The sequence below is a fragment of the Erithacus rubecula genome (genome assembly GCF_903797595.1).
Source record: "Erithacus rubecula genome assembly, chromosome: 1".
Lineage (NCBI taxonomy): Eukaryota > Metazoa > Chordata > Aves > Passeriformes > Muscicapidae > Erithacus > Erithacus rubecula.
Window position 1 is genome coordinate 47015598 of NC_136658.1, and position 19507 is coordinate 47035104.

The 19507-nt window shown below is 36.4% G+C and overlaps 2 protein-coding genes across 2 annotated transcripts in view; one reads left to right on the forward strand and one right to left on the reverse strand.

The window, feature by feature from the left end:
• The window catches only part of UBAC2 (UBA domain containing 2), an 85944-nt gene that overhangs the window by 29040 nt on the left and 37397 nt on the right, over nucleotides 1–19507 (reverse strand). The window contains exons 5-6 of the mRNA XM_079307050.1: nucleotides 1952–2075; nucleotides 444–491 (exon numbers count right to left, since the gene is read on the reverse strand). Coding sequence (XP_079163176.1) covers nucleotides 444–491; nucleotides 1952–2075 — 172 coding nt within the window. The remainder of the gene's footprint in view (nucleotides 1–443; nucleotides 492–1951; nucleotides 2076–19507) is intronic.
• Nucleotides 7703–18446, forward strand: LOC306800773 (G-protein coupled receptor 183-like). Its single transcript, XM_079303100.1, has 2 exons — nucleotides 7703–7838; nucleotides 15554–18446. The coding sequence occupies exons 1-2, from the start codon at nucleotides 7798–7800 to the stop codon at nucleotides 16656–16658; spliced, it is 1146 nt and encodes a 381-aa protein (XP_079159226.1). The 5' UTR covers nucleotides 7703–7797; the 3' UTR covers nucleotides 16659–18446.

Consider the following 19507-nt stretch of genomic DNA (forward strand, 5'->3'; position numbering starts at 1 on the left):
AGCTGTATTGCAGATCTAGGAGAATAGCAAAGCATGAAAAACCCTCAGTTTTAACACTGCAGTTATTAAAACCCGTAAATCAAAGCTTGAGGCTTGCTGTAAACTGAAAAAAAAAACCCAGCCCAGGATACACATTTCTACCATTTCCTCAACAATCTCATTCATAGTTGTGGGTGTATAGCTATATCCATGGCAACAAAATTCATCTTACACAGGGAACAGAGGCACCCTGAAAATATTAACCACCAATTTTGTTGTCCGTCACTTTATCACCCGCTATTCAGTGCCTTACATATTTGGAAGTTGAAGAGGAAAACTTTCTGGTTACTAACACAAAATGTTACTTAGTAATTTCTGTTCTTTTTAAGTCCAAATATACTGTGCTGACCATATACACAACAGTGTTTTAAGCAACACATGATTTTTATAACAGTAAGACTTACCAATCCACTTAAGGCTAAAATCCAGATGTAGGAACCAGAGGTTAAGAGCTAGAAGACAAAAGCAGGGTTTTAAATTTTTATTTTGCAAAGTTGTTGCTATATGAACCACCTAAGTTGCAATTTGATATAGCTTACACACTTATCATGACAATGGGAGACGTCAGACTTTTACCTCTGTTAAAATTCAGTTTAACATTAAAAAAAAAAAGAAGTATTCTAGAAGCAGCAAGTGGAAAAAACACTGGGATCCAACAATTGTTCTCCTTCGACAGAACAATACATTTTATTTTCATATAGCTTACTAAGTATAACAGGATGTCAGTTATAGGCTGCACCAGAAAAACAGGTCTGAAAGACAGACTGAAGCAAAGGAAATGACTCAGCAGCAACAGGAGAAGAGTTCCAAGCAGGCATGCACTCCAAGCGAAGCTCTCAGACATGCAGTCACAGACAGACTAAGCACAAGCATCAAAATTAAAGAAATAAAGCTCTTACCCAGTGACATATTTGTTGACATGAAATCACAGAAATAAATTGGAGCAAATTTTTTAAAAAATCCTGACAAGCCAACATGGCATCCCATCATTTCTAGCAAAGTATGTGACTAATCACCTGGAGAAGGTTATTACCAACTGGAAAAATGGACTGAAAATGGTTACCAAAATGTTTCTGCATGATGCTGCCTGAATCATGAGAACACCTTCCCTGTAGAGTGCTGACTGTGGAAAGAGTGACTTGAGATAAGGGCAGAATTTACAAAGGAGAAGGCAAATGAGTCTCCCCTGAGCCCATGTGTGACGGCAGCAACTGTTCAGCGCTCAGCAGGGAGAGATCCTGCAGAGATGTGGGGGTCAGTGACAGCACTGATCTGCACTGGAGGTGTTGTGTGTACGAAAGCAAAAGGTGAAAGCCACGATGGAAAACAGGTCACACAATATCATGGCTTTCCCAAAGACTGCAACAGTAGTGGAACTGATGAGTTCAGATGAGAGAAAACAAGATTTCCGAAAGATCAAGAAAATAAGATGCTGAAGCAGAAAGTGAAGGAAACCAAAGGCTAAACAGGAAAGAGGATGAATGAAATGTTCAAGTGGAGCACAAGTCAATATTCTGAAATGGACTACTTATTCTAAAATACTCTTTACCACATTTCACATAACTATGGTGTTTTCCCCATTGCTAATGCCAGAGCTACTTTTGAACCCCTAGAATATATAGAAGTGAGCCTAATTTTCATACATTTGCACATCTCCTGTTTCATAATTCAGGTTGTGACACAAGTGTCCATTCATTTCTAGGTTGCTGGGTTTGGGGCTTTTTAAAATTGTTTTTTGAGTAATTACTGGCTTTCTATACCAAGATATTTTTCCCGTCATATTTCACAGAACGCTACATGATGTTGTTGTGCTCTGTATTAAGTGGAGGCATCAAAATTCATAAACAAACATAAATACTAACTACTACATTATTAGTTCATTAAAAGATGAACAAGCAAGTACATACCATACCTGTAAACCCAGTATGTAGACCAGAGACTTGTTTGTGATAGAAAAGTGGCCCAATACTTGTGTCACCTGCACTCTTGGAATGGAGGAATAAAATGGAACAAACAGCGCAAACACAGGACCCAAGCTGCAAAAAGAAAGATACAGATGGTTATAAGAATGACACTAGCAACAGTAATGCCAAACAACCAAAGGAGTTCATTTTGAGGACATAACAATCAAAATGCTACACCACCTTGCAAACAAAGCTCTTCCTTGGGATCCAACAGTAGATAACTTGTGACATTCCAGATAATAGATTCATTAGCAAATAAGAAGAAGTGACAAAAAATATTTTATTTCCAAATGTTGAGGACTGGAGGCAGAAGAGAAGTCAACATATTTAATCTTATAGCAGATTCTTTCCTTAAAGCACAGCACACACAATAATAACAGTAATCTCCTGCATCAATACAAAATATGCTTCAAATGGACAGATGGGAATACTGACAGTTTGATTTAACTTCCCTTTGCCAGTGACTCCCATGGCCCTACAAATAAACTTCCTTAAGGGTCCTCATCTTAATCACAACACAAGATGTTTTTTAAGTTTTTAAACCATCTCTGGAAGGAGGTTCATAGAATCTAAGACTTCAAGCAGTTTTTACAGTGATTAAATACCTAGACTGATCTTGTGAACATGAACTAATGTGTTTCATTGAGACACTCAATTTTGCATACAATCCTTTTCACACAAACAAAATACACCTGTGTAATTACACACAACACATTATTGAAATAAAATGAAATTATTTAAGTTACAAGAGTCAAAATGCTAAAAGAAAGCAACATACAAAACTTATTCTTCATCTTAAGTTATTCTCTTGTAGACAATATTCACTGAATAAATCAAGTTTTATAAATGAAGATAGAAGAAAAACAAAGAAAAAATATATTTTCTCTTCTTAGAAGAGTAATTTTTAATTATTTCTTTGTAATCTGAGCAAATTGACTGACAGAATACCACAATTATGACATGCTTTTCAGGTTTTATTGATCCTATGATAAATTGTGACTCACAGAGGTTTCACATGCAAGAGTACACTCAATCATAAGATGGGAAAGTACAAAAAGGGATTTCCCAAGACTGCAAGTGCATTTTAAAAAGAGACCAGAGAATGCTAAAAGGTTCCCTAAATGTTAGTATTCACCATTTATGTCAACAGATACCACAGAAAGCACCACCCCAGTCCACAGTAGTGATCAGCTTAATTCAAAGTCCAGTGTCTGACACTGCTCAGTACCCAACAACCTAGAGGAGCTGGAGGAAACAGTGATGGGCCTTTTCTCCTAAAACAGTAAGTTCATAGGCACCACAGAGGTATGCTCCTAAAGGCATTAGTGTTTGTTTTTTAGACAGAGTTCACATCTAATATAAATAGGTATTACCTAAATATCCATTCAGGTATCTTTTTTTAAAAATGTCCAAACTGGTGCCCTTCAAAATGCTGTAGGAAGCTCATTTGTACAGGCAACTCCACAGTGTGAAAATTCATTCTGGTTATTTTAAACTTTCACCTCCAGCTTTCTTTATATAATTCTGTACTTTGAAATTTTCCCATAATATTTTTTGTTGCCTTCAGTATTTTCAGTAGTTTACTTACACCTTTTTTTAGAATATCTATATAGGGATGCTGCTTATCTACAGCAGGTCTGCCAGGAAAGTTATCCACATAACACTACTAAAATATGGCTGACACAGTAAAGTACAACAAAAGGATGGTCCAAAAGGTGGACAAAGGAACTCAAGTGACAAAGGACAAGAAAAAAGCCAGGACACCCAATGCCTTTTTTGGGTCAGTTTTCACTGGTTAGCTTTGCCCTCAGGCCTTGCAGGTCCCTGAGCCTCCTGTGGGACTAGAGCAACAGCAGCTGCAAAGGATGACATTCTGGAGGCTCTTGAGCCCAACTGATCATACAGGAGACAAAAGGACCAGATAGGCTGCACCCCAGAGCTCTGAGGGAAGTGGCCAATGCTACATCACTGAACCATATTGGTCATTAGGGCAGGTTCCTGATAACTGGGTAATTCCAAATGTCACATCCATCTTCAAGGAGGGCTACAAGCCTTGCCTCTATCCTTGGGAAATTTACAGAGCAAAGCTCCTAGAAGCCCTTTGTTCATTATACTATGAGAATATAATGAACATCTTTTCATGTGCCATGATTAATTTCTAATAGAAATCTGTGATGTCAGTGTGCAAAGAAGGGCTGTAGACACAAGCATACTCTGACTCTAAACTGAGTTTTTGCCCACTTCATATTTAGGAACTTAATTTTAGTCATGTGGGGTCGAAAATGAAAATTTTCCAACGAACCAGAAAATTCTAAAACCTGAAAACTGAATTCTGGAGTTTGAACATTCCACATGGATACTATGTCCAATGTACTGTAGTCGCTGTCTCTACAGTAATTATATCCTCATTTTGAAGAGCATCTTAAATTTCAACATTTGAAGTGAAACAGAAACACACTGACCAGATGGGAACATTCTACATCATATGAATTTGTGAGATTGGTTTTGCACAAAGAAAAAAAAAAAAAAGACATACAGAAACAATATCCTTGAAAAAAACAAATCAGAGATGTAAAAATTACTCTCAGAGAAGAAAAAATAAAGGGCAGGTACATCTTATAAGAGCAATGGCCTACTGAAAGTCTAAACCAGTGACTATTAAATTTGGATTAAAATAAAGCATTAGCACTAGCAAATATATGCACAAAACAGGGAAAAGGCTTCTAAAGTGCATGAACAAAGGGTTAGAAAGCTAAATAAATGTAGCTTCTGCAAAAATACTTGCTGTTGTCAATAGAAGTTCTGTGGGATTAAGTTTGCAGAAATAACCCATTTTATTCAGAATGACTCACTACGCTTACTAAGTGCGGTGCTGTGTTTTTCTTCATTTAAGTTCTTCAAAAAACCATTAAACTGACAAATTCACAACCACATATTTTTGAGGGGACTAAAAATATAATGTATAAAAAACAGCTGCAGATAATACAAGCACGCAAACAGTGCACTTGCAATTCAAGTTACTAAGATATTTCAGTGACCTGTGTTCCTGCAGCCAGTCCAAACACTGCCATATTACACTTAAGGTGCCACCCTTTATTCTGAACATACTAAATATTCACAATAACATTCCTTAAAATTAAGTAACTCTGTGGAATGTGACCACCCTTGATGGTTGTGTTCCTCTACCTGCTGGAGCCCTGGACTGAAAGGACCCACCTACTGCACCCAACCCTTTCACTACACATGAGCAGGACATCCCATTGCCTGAGGTCCCTCAATAGCAGCAAAAGCATTAGGTTTTGTTACCCAGTACTTACTAGCTAACGCCAATATTTCATAAGAAAGCAGCAAGAATGCAGAGAAAATTTTAAAAATGCATCTGGAGGTGAAAAGAAAGGTTCCTCCTGTCCATGGATATCTCTGCAGATTCTGTGCAACTTGCAGTTCATTAAAATTTGAGAAATTTGATATTAACCATCTAACCAACACTTTACAATCCCCTCATGAAGGCAGAATTCAGACACCTATAGTAAAGGAAGCTTTAGTTTTTAATGCCAAGACTATCCAACAATATATTTCGTAACCTCCTGGGTTCCATGTTACTCACCTTGCCTGCCAAAAGCTGAATAATGTTTGCACATATATGGTAAACACAAATGTATGCCTGCACATATATGGCAAACACAAACACCTTCTGACATCACACAGCAATTTATTTTTTTTCCCAAAATCCTGGAACAGTCAAACAGATATTGGACCAAGAGTAGCTGTATCAGAATAGAAAACAAACAGCTAGAAGGATAAACAGTGAAAGAATGCAACCTGTACCATTTAGCTCAAGCAATTAGAATCAATTAATGCTAAGCTGGATTGGTAGCTAATATACCAGTGTGACTCAAAGGGTACAATCTAGTACTGTATCTTAATCAAAGGAAGGCAATATTTTATCGGATCAAAGCAGGAAATACATACTGGTGTTGTTTTATAATGGTAACACAATTCTGAAACAAGTATTTCTTTTAGTAAGAAGCTGGGAAACTAATGTCAGCCCTTGAGCAAATACATGTCTGCTCAAAATTTCCCATTTCTACATACTTTAAGTGCTGGACAGGGAACTACACTGTGGTATTACTTTGCGTACATATAAGCAAGTTCCCTGTGCAATTTCCCTTTAAACAGTCCTGAGTTCTCATTACTTCATTTAAAGTGATTTTACCCTCTGATGAGGGTAAATTATTTAAATTATTTGAATAATTAAAAAAAAAAATCAAAAACAAGTAAGGAAAAAATCCAGAATAAGAGTGGTAAATTCTCCCAAAGACTTTCTGAATGTGAGGTTAGAAGGTTATGCTCCATTAAAACTGAGGAGCTGAAAGCCCTAGATAGAGTCCTTCAGCTCTTTGGCACCAAAGAGTCGTGTACAGTGGGAGTTCCACACCACAAAAATCAGTGTGTCAACCAAGTGCTCCAAGTAGGTACAAAAGTAGCTCACAAGGCTCTATGTTCTGCTATAGCAAAAACATTTCCTATAATACAAAGTAACTTTGCCATTAGTTCTGCATTTGCTTGAGGCTTTCTAATGAGATGGACCTGTTAGAGATCCTATCTCTCTACACACCTTCACTATTACAATATCAGCTAACACCTGTACTGTGAACACAGCCCTAACATTTCCAAAGAGGCATCCTACACTCTGCATGGGTTGGACCTGCCAAAAATAGCCTTATTGGGCCTTATTGTTTGTTTAAAATCATGCCACTAAATGAGATCATGAAATAGTCCTTTGCAGTCATGAATGATCAGTATCAGTTTTTGGGGAAAATCCCAGGTTACTCTTAACCACAGCCTCTAACAGCCAACAAAAGGATTTTCCATCTATCTCTGATCTCCAAAAGCCTCTTAACAAACATACAATTTAACTCTTACATTAAAAGTTCTTCACCCAGAAACAAAGTTATTTCAGGTACAAATAGGTTAACCCACAATCTGACATCCCATTTCTTTACTACTCTCTAGCCACTCATTTGTGTCAATATTATTTTAGGGGAAGCAGATTTGTGTTTTAGAAGCTTTTTCTCTTCCATGTATTTACCTTATATGATTACTATTATTATTAATAATAATAATAATTACTATTATTATTATTATCAATGCTAAAAATGTAGTAAAGAGCTTACAAAGGCAGACATTGTCACTAATCTCTCAAAGTCCCAGAATTCTTTAGCTCCCTCATGTATTTTTGAAAGGCATTTCTGTAAATCCTCATCATTACAGTACTAAAACCGTGCTGGGAATGTCCACACGCACTTGAGACATCTGCCTTAACACGGCATCTCGGTATGTCTGTTTTGAGGTTTCCTCAGGCTGCATCAGATCTCATGGGTAAGAAGCTCTTATAAAGCACATACTGATTACACAGCTCTTTGCTGGAAATTAAGGTATTTTAAAATGCAGATTGTATATAAACAAAGTTTCTCACTTATGAGTGGGATTTTATTTGGTCAACAATTCGTCAAGTAAACCTCTGGGTAAAGTCCCTTCTGCGAAAGTCAGTAGTGCGTAATGTCGGTGGGGAGGTGGAAGTGTTGTTCCTAATTACTCTCTTTGAGCAGACTAATTGTAAAAGGATCAAAAATAGATGCTTTCACATCCCATAAAACAGTAGGCAGGCATACAATCAGGGTTGGGTTTTTTTAAGCACTTGAAAAAACCCACCCCCTCCCACAAAGGACTCACGTAATCACTATTGAGAACAATTGCAGGACTTAACCTCCACAGTCAAGCCATCCTGTTAATGCCCTTAACTGCTCAGAGGAGCCAAGAAGCTACAAAGATGTAAGTACAGAAAAGAACTAACTTTTACTTTTCTCCTTTGCCACTGAGCAACAGCAAACAATTCCAGAAATATTTCCTTTTTTGCATTATACTGGATATTTTCATGTGGTAGAAGGATAAATTATATTTGTATGGGAAAGGCCCATGGAAGAAATTCTCTGATATTTTATATTCATACATTAACATGCTGCTAGTTAGTTTCAATTTAAAGAATCTGTTGATCTACAGCATCAACAAGTTATTCCAACTCCTTTCTTATAACACAGCCTTCTGTCAATCACAGGGAAACATCTAATACTGTCTTAACTTAGACAATTTTTTAGTAACACTAATTTAAATTATACTAATACAGAAACAACTACTGCAGAAGTAGTAAGGGAAGCACTGAAGCTCTAAAGTCACTGAACCTCATAGAATAATAGTGAGAGAGCCTTAAAACAAATCCATACTGTGGTTGTGAATGCATAGATTGTTTCCATCATGTGTTCCTTGCCTATGAAAACAGCCTTTATTATCAGCTTGAAAACTACTCACCCTTTTCATGTCTGAACATTGCAACCGAGCATTTTAAGAATTCAAAGCTTTGAGCTAATTCCTCTTTTAATTTCTAGTGCACATTTCTTTCAAGGTTTTTAGAAGGCATTCCTCTTCTGAATTACTATGACCAAACATCTTTCTCCTTATTACTGATCTCTGTGCCACAAAGCTGAAGAAATATTACAAGTAGTATGATTTTTATACAACTTCCCAATTTAAAATAATACACTTTTCCTATTATACTGACAAAACAATACAGACTGTTCAACAGACAATAACTCAACTAGCATGTATCTTAAAAAACAAGACAGCACATTCTGTGCCTTTGAACACAAGAATACAAGAGACCTGACTTACATTTTCATGGCTGCTCCTGAAGAGACAAGGGGATTAAAAATTTACCTGGCAATTAGTCTTTAAGAGCTCAAATCTCGTTCCTTTCTGGTCAGAAGACTCAGAGAATAGAGAATAATAAACTTAATATAGAAGCTGTAATCTGAAGCTGCAAACCCTATCATTAAATACTGTATATACTAATATACTATAATACTAATATAACTGTACAGTTTTCATATAACTCCCAAACTCAAAAAGGTCTGCATGTTTTCTATTAGTAAAATACAAATCCTCATTTGACTACTTTTTTTTCTTCTAGGAAGAATGTAATTTGCATTGGCTCACACTTTTATTTTGCTTATTTGCTCTAGTTTTAGGCTATCTCCTTTTTACATTTAGTATACTTAAGCAACAAACTGAAGGGAAGTTTATAATCTTAGTATCAGCACAGCTCCTCACATTTGCATGCGTTTTTGGCAGAGATTATTTATATTAGATAGCTCTTCACCTTCTTGTAGAACAGACCATCCTCGTAAAGAGAGATCCAACAGATAAGAGCAGAGTGTACCCGTCAAATGACTTCCACTTTTTCTTTAACTAGTTATGTAGCACTTCAACTCAACTTCTTTTATATCCATCTCACTTACTGTAGTTTCTATTATTTTTTAGCACCAAATATAACTGTCGTACAACAACTGTCATGCAAAATCAATAGTAATAGACAAGAGCGGGACCACAAAGATCCCACAGTCTTGTGCACTTGTATATTCTGTTAAGCAGTTAAAGAATATTTTAATTCTTTAGAGCCATTGTTAAGACAATTTAATAAATGAAATACATATTTGGGATTCTATGATGTATGCATTACAAATTTGTGTTTAGTACACCAACAAATTTGGATCTATAACAAAGAGGGATGAAAACCTGGAAACTCTCTCATCAAAATTACCTGTGGGCTGTGACCTGAAGATTCGACCTTCAGGTCATTAGGCTGACTCACCGGCCTTTAGAATACAAAACTCAACAGCTTATGAAAAAAAAATTAATAGAAAGCACTAGAAGCAGATGAGTGTTAAAGTGTTAGAAAGAAAGAGGAAGCTTTAAGACATGTCTGTCTCTCGCCTCAGATTTTATTAAACTACATGCAGTCCCCAGCTGCCAGTCCACAGACCATATTATGTACCTTATGTGTACATTCTTTCTATTTTAACAAAGCATTCTATTATACAACTTGGCGCACACACTTTTTAATATACATAACTTAGTTGAATCAAGCCTTTTTCTCAGAGGAAACACTCTACAATAAAGATCATCTGTATGGTAAAATAGAAATATAAACAGTAAATATAACTGGTCAACAGAAAAAAAAAATATTTTGAGAAAAAATTAAACCTACAAAAACACAGGACTGCATATTTCCCATCTTCTACTGTTTTAAAACAATGTAAGATCTACACAGACAATATCTATAGTAAGATGTAAGACTGTAAGATGTATGAATCTTGCAGGAAAGAGAAGTCTCTTTCCTGACCATTCCTTTAAAATAATTTATACTCTTTATGCATAGAAAAACAACATTAACCCCCAACATGATTTGTTAAAGAAATATTGTCCATCTCACAGTGATTAAACCATACTATGTCTAGAGAGACAGGAGAGATCTTTCTAATGAACTGCTGTGCCTTTCTAAGAATATAATTAGTTTCCTTAAATTAGCAACTGGACCAGGGACAACAAGACCAGGGATTCATCTTCAAAGAATGAAAATGATGAAGAGATATGGAGAAATCACACGTTATGATACAATACACAGTAAAAGCCTTCTACATATCCCCTGTTCTGCTGAAAGGACAGATGGTGCTCCTCAGCAAAAGCAGGGAATGAGAACCAGAAGAAATTTTATTTAGCATACAGAGGGAGCTTTGTACCACTGCCTGCACACAATCCCAACCCATGTAATCTAAGGTGTAACACTGCAATTGCTGGCTCACAGCTTAAGTCTATGCTTCTTAACAGTTAAATGTATGTAATATTATGATACTATATACAAAGCTCATCATGAACATGTCTGTGAAGCAGAGCTTTGGATTACACAGTACTTCCAGACTGTTCATCAAACACCTTTTGCTGTGGCTATTAAACACAAAACAAATGCATAAACATAAAACAAATTACTAATGCCAATCAAATGTTTTCACAAAACACGAATCTCCTGCACAAGCTATTTTCCCTTCTTTGATGAAATTACAATATTGGTTTAGAAAGACACCTGCACAGATTTCAGATATGCTAGATTTTGTAAGCAGCTTGCTATTGTGCTGCGATTTTTTTCCCCAGATGGATTCTATTGCTGTGAAACATCAAGAAGTACAGAGAACAGACTAGCAGCTGTCTAGCTAGCAAATCTCCTAAGGGAATTGACTAAAGAAATTTGCTGGTCAGAAAGTGCTAAGCCTTCAGAATGGCAAGGGAAAGAACAATATAGAACAACCTACACTGCTTGCAAGCCTGGGCATAGTATATAACAGTAAAATTAATTTTAAACTCCCCCAGGCATAAGGTCCTCCCAGGCCAAAGCAGAGAGCAATGGTCATGCCCTTACACTGGAGATATCCTATGACAGAGTGAATCAGATAAATGCTCCTGGATAACAGTGAACTTCACAAACCCTCAGTGCAATGCTATACAACTCTATCTTGCATAATCCACTGAGCAGAAAAAGCAGGGATGTAGTGGTGAGTTTGCCTCCAGGCACACTAATATCAAAGGGCATCTGGAACCCCAATTCCTGTGTGGGACACATCTGGGGTTAGAACAGACATCACAGGATTATTTCACCTTGTGGTGAAATATTTGAGAAGCTTACTTTGAATTGCCCAAACCATGAGATCGTGTAAAGAGACTCAATGAAAACAGCAATTGCAAATTGATTTTAGAGACATTTAAGCGAGAGACACAATTTTTTTAACAGGGAGGTTGACTAACCAAAGACTAAAGTACAAATGGGTAATTTGCTTTCTCTTCAGTTCTCCAAGACAAACAGCACCTTAGAAAGTATGCTTTAAATGAAAAGTTACCAAGATCCATACACAATAATTAAAATAATATCATCTGAACTATGCAGAAGATTACATATAGGGAGTAAGTGGTCTGTGTCACTGAGTGTTTATAGACTCAGAAAATGTGAAAACCTGAACAACCTTCTTTGCTATACAGATATACAGACAGGAATTTTCAATACCTTAACATTTTGGCATGTAAATCTAAGCCAAAAACCTGTGGTACTGTTTTCTAAAACTCCTTAATTGCTAAGGGAAATTAATATCATCTTTCTTCCAAGTATATACTTCAAAGAAGTATAATTAATAAACCTGGAAAGCCACTGGAAGGGTCTTTAATCCAACAACCTAGAAGAGCAAAAGTTTTAGTAGTGATTCTAGAGGGTAAATTCATTGGTGCATCTGGATTTGGGACAGTAAATAGCCATGTTCTAATGAGTTATTCAGGCACACAGCTCATTAAAAGAGTCATGTCCAGCTAGTCTGAGGTTTGCAGCAGTAAGGATGTAACATTCTCCATTTATGCTCCAATAATGCAAAACTCACAACATGTATTCAAAATGTTCTTTTTCTAGATACATTCTGTAGAGGATGTCATATGCTGTATGTGTAATAAGTGCATCACTCAGGATTACTGCCAAGAAATAAACAGCAACCTGACACAAGGAATAGGTTTTTTAAAAAAAATATCTTATCTTACTAAATAGTCAAGACACCTTTCAGGAAGAAAATATTATTTTTAATGAAGCCCTCTCCAAGATTGCCAAGAAAATCTGAAATACTTGCTGAGGTGAATGGAGATCATCCAAAAATAATTAGAGTTCAGAAGTACTAAATAGTTATCACAGCTTGGGTGATGCACATTAGGGTGGGTGGTATCAACTTTATCATCTGTTTGGGCCACGAACCAGATAAAATATCTCTCTCTCCTTTTTTTTTTTTTTTTTTTTTTGCCATAAATGTATTTAGAAACTGTAGCCCCTAAGCATGTACATAATGTACAAACATGTACAAAAATGTACATACATACCTACAGGTACAGGAAACACTAACACTCATCTACAGCATTGTAAACATTAACAGTCAAAATATTTTGGGGATAACAGAGGATCAAAAAGAATACTTTTTGCCCCTAGGGCTGGCACAAGAGCCTGCCAAGGAGCACAGACTGGCTGCCTGCACACTTCCCTGGAAGATCCATGGGCTCTGCTCCTCCAGTTTTCTTCTCATCAATTTGTGGTCAGTTTGTCCTGCCATAGAACTGCTGCCAAACACTGCCTCAGCTAGGACTCCTTCTCCATATAGCCACAGTTACATGTGAGGATGAACATCCCATTTTTAGTAAGTTCTAAATTAATTTATTATATTAAAGATCCAAATTCTTAGCACAAAATTAGGTAGCATGCAATTTATGAAATCCTACTCTTGATTATATATTTTTCATATATTTTTTCATATAATTATATATTTTACTGAATATACAGGTTTTTTCCTGAACTAAAGTTCACTGTGTTTGTATAATAGATATTCTACATTTTACTAATTTTATAGAAAGACACATGAATGGATGTGACAATCATGTGCATTATTTTTGAACCAAAATTTTAAAGCAAAAATAAAATTATGCATTTAATATGCTCTAGCTAGTTACTGCAATTGAACTGTTTATCACAAATCGTAGATTATCCTTTCCTAAATATATTGACAAAATTATTTTACCTAAATTTCAAAAAAGAGATTAATAGAACATGGACATGATGCTGGGAGTGCAAACAAGAATTAGAAGCATTAAAATATGAGGAACAAAACAAAATACCTCGCTGACTCATACACAGGTGCCTACACAAACCCACACCATTTTATGCAAAAAGCAACCTGTTACACTTAGGTAAAACAAAAGCCATCCTAAATACTTCTACAAGGGAAAAGATGGGAGGAAATAATTTCAGAACTATCATCAGGGTAATAACTACTGCATTAATCAATCACCAAACACACAAATACCAAGACAGCACGAACAATGCAGAATTAACTAATATCAAATTACTGATGTTTTTAAATCTGCACTACAGCTGGAGTTGTTATTTACCAGAGTAATTCCTTTATTCAAGTCACAGAACTCCCACTTCAGATTTGACACACAATCTGAATGCTGTACTCCCACCTCTTGACTGGCAGTACTTACTTCACAAATATCTAAGAATCAGAACATTGTGTATCTATCAGGCAGAAATCACTCACCTGTCTTCTCTCCTGTCTATAGAATACAGCAAACACAGACCTAATGTATGGACTGAAAGTCAAATTTCTTCCTTAAACATGTAATGTAACTAATTAATGTATTTTGATACACATCATCCACTATCTGCAGGTTTACTATTTGCACAGAACCATTAATTGTGAACGCCCTGAAATAAACAGGATGATCTCATCAAATCATGAAAGAAAATACTAACCTTTTAATGCTTTCACAAGTTAATAAAAGGATAATGAATGCTTTCTAAAATGTGTGGTTTAAATCCCTTAAAACTGAGAGGTATTTCCCAGAAAGACTTTATGGAAGTGCAACCAGCTACAAGTGCTTGTAAATATTGTGTGTTGAATGACAGATCCTCAGAAATAACATAGAGATGTTAATTAAAGGTACAAGACAAACTTAAAACTCCAATTGCAACAGCTTTTATCTTCAGGTAGTATTCTTTGTTAAAACAGAAGCACTCTTACTTTGATTGCTGCATAAATCCATAACTGGTGTCTGTCAGAGGCACCCTTTCATAGGAACACCTGTCTGAGGAGTAACTTGAGGTGCCCCATCCTTTCTGAGTTTCCTGCTTATGCCATACAGCTGTCAAGTAACAGCAGACCTAGGAAATGTTTGCACTGCAAACAGTATCAACAGGACAGGATTCTCTGTACTTCTGAGATTCTGCTGGATCGTTTTAAAATATTTTTCAGTCCCCCCAAATCACTACCACTTTGCAACTTTGGTTGCTATTTGTCTGCTATTATGCTATTATGCTATATGCTATTTATGACTGTACAGTTTAAACAATTTCTAAAATCTACCAAATTGACAAAGTGTAAAATAGTTCACCTGCACTATCTCTCCTTAGGGTCACTAAAGAGTGATTAAAGTAGTAGTCTTAAGAATTTATGTATGTAATAGGTAAAGCCAATTCTTAAAATGAGAATTAAACAAGTTATTATGGTAGGAATCTATGATCTTAAAGGTCTTTTCCCACCTAAATGAATCTATGATTCTATTATAATGTCAATATGGTAAGAATGCCAAGAAAAAAAAAAAGTTTCTCTAAACAGGTTAAACCATCACCATATGAATTGTTAGGAACAAAAATTCCCTTAAAATTAACTGAAACACATTTAAAACATTTTGTCTGTTTGTTTGATTCCTAGGGAATTCATTTGATGTTTTACCATGTGGCTTCTTCAGACTCTTTTTTACCCCTCAGGTTACTTTAAACAGTCTCCCACTTCCTGAGCATCTACAGGCTTCACTTTGCAAATATATTACATCACTGGTTTATTACATTGCCCCATCTAATTTTTTTTATTAGAGAAGCAGTTGAGATCAAAACAAAAAAGGCAAAAGAAGGCATCTGTTTGTTTTCAGACAGTCTCTAAAAGTATTTCACAGCAATGAAGTTTCATTTCATTTTTTCAGTCTTATTTTGCAACAGAAGCTGTCCATTGTTACGTAGAAGCAGTTTATCTACATTTCTTACAAAATGTTCCCTTTTGCTGCTTTTTTTTTTCTCACATTAGGTCTACTGAGCTTCCTGCAACAACAACAGTTGCAGAAATGGACTCTTTCACAGCCTCTGACACCAACGTTTCCACTTGTGACTTATACGAGCACAAAGACACAGCACGGATATTACTGTCTGTCTTCTACGGCTCCATCTTGATTCTTGGGGTGCTTGGCAACACCATTGCCCTCACTGTCATTTTTAAAAACAGAAAGAAGATCAACTCCACTACCCTCTATTCAACAAATCTCGTCTTCTCCGACCTGCTGTTCTGCATTGCCCTGCCGACCAGGATAGCCTACTATGCCATGGGATTTCACTGGCCCTTTGGGGAAGCGCTGTGCCGAATCACCGCGCTCTTGTTCTACATCAACACCTACGCAGGCGTCAACTTCATGACGTGCCTGAGCATTGACAGGTTCTTCGCTGTCGTCCACCCCTTCCGATACAAGATCAGGAGGATTAAATATGCCAAGGGCATTTGTGTCTTCGTCTGGTTTCTTGTATTTAGTCAGACTTTCCCATTACTTATACAATCCATGTCACATGAAGAAAGTGAAAGGACTACATGTATGGAATACCCAAACTTTGAGAAAATAGAACATCTACCATTTATACTTCTTGTGGCCTGTTTAATAGGGTACCTTATTCCCCTGGGGATTATTCTGTTTTGCTACTCTCAAATTAGCTGCAAACTTTTTCAAACTGCCAAGGAAAATCCACTGACTGAAAAATCAGGGATAAACAAAAAAGCCATCAATACAATCATATTTGTAATTATAGTGTTCATCATCTGCTTTACTCCTTATCATGTTGCAATCATACAACACATGATTAAGAAACTTCAGCAAGAACCTTTGTGCACTGAAAAGAAATTTTTCCAGAAGTCACTCCATTATACCGTATTTCTGATGAATTTTAACTGCTGCCTAGATCCTTTCATCTATTTCTTTGCATGCAAAGGATACAAGAGAACTGTACTGAAAATACTGAGACGACAAGTGAGTGTATCAATTTCAAGTGCTGCCAGGTCACACCATGAAGAAAGCTCACGTGACGCAGGAGAAACACAAATGACGGTACTTGCTAAATCTTCCAATGGAAAGCTACCTGAAAAATAAAGTCTGTAGTACAACATACTGGACCGAGACTAAAAATCCAGGGTCCATAGTAAAAACTCTTAGTGCTCCCCTAGAGCAGCTTAAGTAAAATTCTGTTTCTCAGGATGTCAGGGAATCAAGGAGTGATGGACTGAAAAAGATTTGTCACAGGACAGCAGCAATACTCAGCAGTATAATCTGCTTGCTGCATCCTTTTGACTGATCTCTTTTTTTTTTTCAGGAAATAATGCACCATTGAGAATGTTCAGATTCCATGCTGCAAATACATATACCTGGATGTTACTAACTCAGAGTCAAATCACAGTTTGGATGGAGCACAAATATAGCTTAAAATTCAGACCAACTACAAACAGAATATCTGAAAATTTCAAGGCCTCCAGCTGAGCTCCAATTACAACAACATATTTTGTTGGCCCAGCCACACAAACAGAGAAAAAATTTTGAGATAAAATGGATATAACTTCTTGGCTCATTTGACTATGACAAGTACTTAGTTTATAGCTCTTTGGAGGTGAAACTGCATTTTACAATATTTGGAGCAAAAATGTCTTATTGGACAATTCACACAGAAAACATTGTCAAATATAACACATGAAAAGCTAATTAACTGTTTGGTTCTCCCCAAACTGAATATCTCCTGTATGTTAAATCACTCATCTTCACAAGGTGTATTATTGCTTTATTCATTTTCCTAAAGGACCACCTTCCTTTCTAGTGTGTATTGTAAAAAGTCTCTCTCTACTCCTGTTGTATATAGATTATTTATAAACAAAAATTGAAGCAAGAGACTGTAATATGAAAACTGCACCATTTCAGTTAAAAGAACAGTGATACAGTGTTCTTCAGAGCTTCTGCTGAAGTCAGACATGGACACAAGACAAACCCATTTAAAAACCTGAATAAATGTTCATAGTTGAGACCATCAAAAAGTAAATTAATGGATTAATTCTGATGGTGTGAGACGGCTACCTCTCTTTAAGCATTGTTTACTTGAGAGATCAATAAATGAGAACAGCTGGGAAATTGGGAAAGAACAAGTTTTCCCATCGTGCCTTCATACAGCATATCTGGGATCCCTTTAGGCACGCTGAATTGACTCAGGAAATAGACCAAATGACTTAAACACATCCTGCTGGAATCAGCTCAATACCAGCTGAGCATCCAGGATGTAAGCCCTGGGTTCCTGCTGATGTGCCCTTCCGTCACGTTTCAGTTTCCTTCCCTACTTTATTCCTGGCCCCTCTAACTCTTTAGTGTTCTATTTTATTAATATGCCTTCACAGGGCAGCACAACTTGTTAACTTAACCACAAAGTTGTGATGGAAAATTAAAGACTGCCTGATAATCATCAGTAAAAGATATGCCAGATGTCAGAACAAATGTTTTTTATTTCAGCTGTATCTCTCTGACATCAAGGTTGTACTGGAAGTCAAACAAACATATTACATTTGTCATCTTTGCAATTCCTTCCTTCCTCACATGTTGGCCTCTGCCTACCTGCAAACATGGAAGGGTCGTACTGAAGAGCAGCACGGAAACATTAAATTAACAATTACTTTTTTATGGCAAAGAAACCACAAAACCCCCTATATTTCATACCACTTAGACTGCCAAAATTGAGTTTCAATTTTAAAATACTAATTCTCTCTTTTCTAATTCTAAAAGACACTATACAGCTTCAGAAAAGCAGTGTAAGAAGAATAACTTTTATCAGAAGTTCTACTTCATTCTGTATGTTCTAGTGGTTCTATTCTTGTCAGCTTTTTTAATAAAGTATTTTAAAATATTTTTCAATAATGTGTTCCTATTGAATTAAGCAAATGGTAACCAGATAAAATCACAGACAGATCACTCATGAATACCTAGAAGTAGCAGAAATAACATATATGTATTGTTAACATCTTACTAGTATAAGCTTATTTTATTCTACCAATGTCTAGGCTTTTTTTTTTGTTTTGTTTTTTAGTATGCATTTCATCTAGCTGTGTTTATAAAATCTTAAAGACAAGCCTTTTTAATATTTGCCTGTAAAATGTAACTTAAATATGTACTAAAATACCACATACTGCAGGTAACTACACTCTTCTAAGTGGAAACAAAGTGAAGGTTTCTACTGAACATCTTTCTCCATCCCCATTTTATCACATTAGCAATTCTGTTATTTCCAATATTGGACTTTGTTCCTAAATCACATCAGCATTCCCGAACAGCTAACTTTGCATCAAAATAGTGCTCTAGTGCGAATCCAGTTAGACACAGGTTTGAGAAAATCTTTGTCCTCATTATTTAAATGTTTCTCAAGTGCTGAAGAAACCAATAAAACAAAAACCTTTAAAAGTTAAGCTCAGTTTCCTGACAAAAATCCTACAAGCACTGACAGATGGACAGTTATTCACTTCTGTGGCAGCTGATGCCACTGCTCCTCCTCACTCCTTGTCAGGATGCACTCACAGCTCAAGAACACTTGTGTCAATGAGGAGACTCTTTTCTGTCACCTGCCAAAAGCAGCAGTGGAGGATTCACTTGGCTTGGAGCACTGCACTGAAGTAAAACATTTAGAGAGCATCTGTCCTGTTCCTTGTACAAGCTGTGGCATGGGGCTGGCAGCCATCACCAGAGATATTGCAACAACCTGCTGTGTGGGACCAAATGAGAACAGTGAGAGTGGAAAATTACAGCTGTTCTCAAACAACTGGGTTTTTTTTTTCTCCATGATGCCCTTATTCAACTTGCAGCTCGAAGTAGAGTGAGCTTTGCAAGAAAAAATAAGCTTTTTCTTTGGGGAAAGCTTTTCATACGCTTTAAGCAATGTTCCTTTCTATGTGCAAGGCTGGTAAATGCTCACATAG

Excerpts from the sequence above, each read along its gene's own strand:
- LOC306800773 (XM_079303100.1), top strand. The coding sequence starts at position 7,798 with ATGCCCTTAACTGCTCAGAGGAGCCAAGAAGCTACAAAGAT. Across the intron at positions 7,839-15,553 it reads AGCCAAGAAGCTACAAAGAT|GTCTACTGAGCTTCCTGCAA; the intron begins GTAAGTACAGAA and ends TTCTCACATTAG.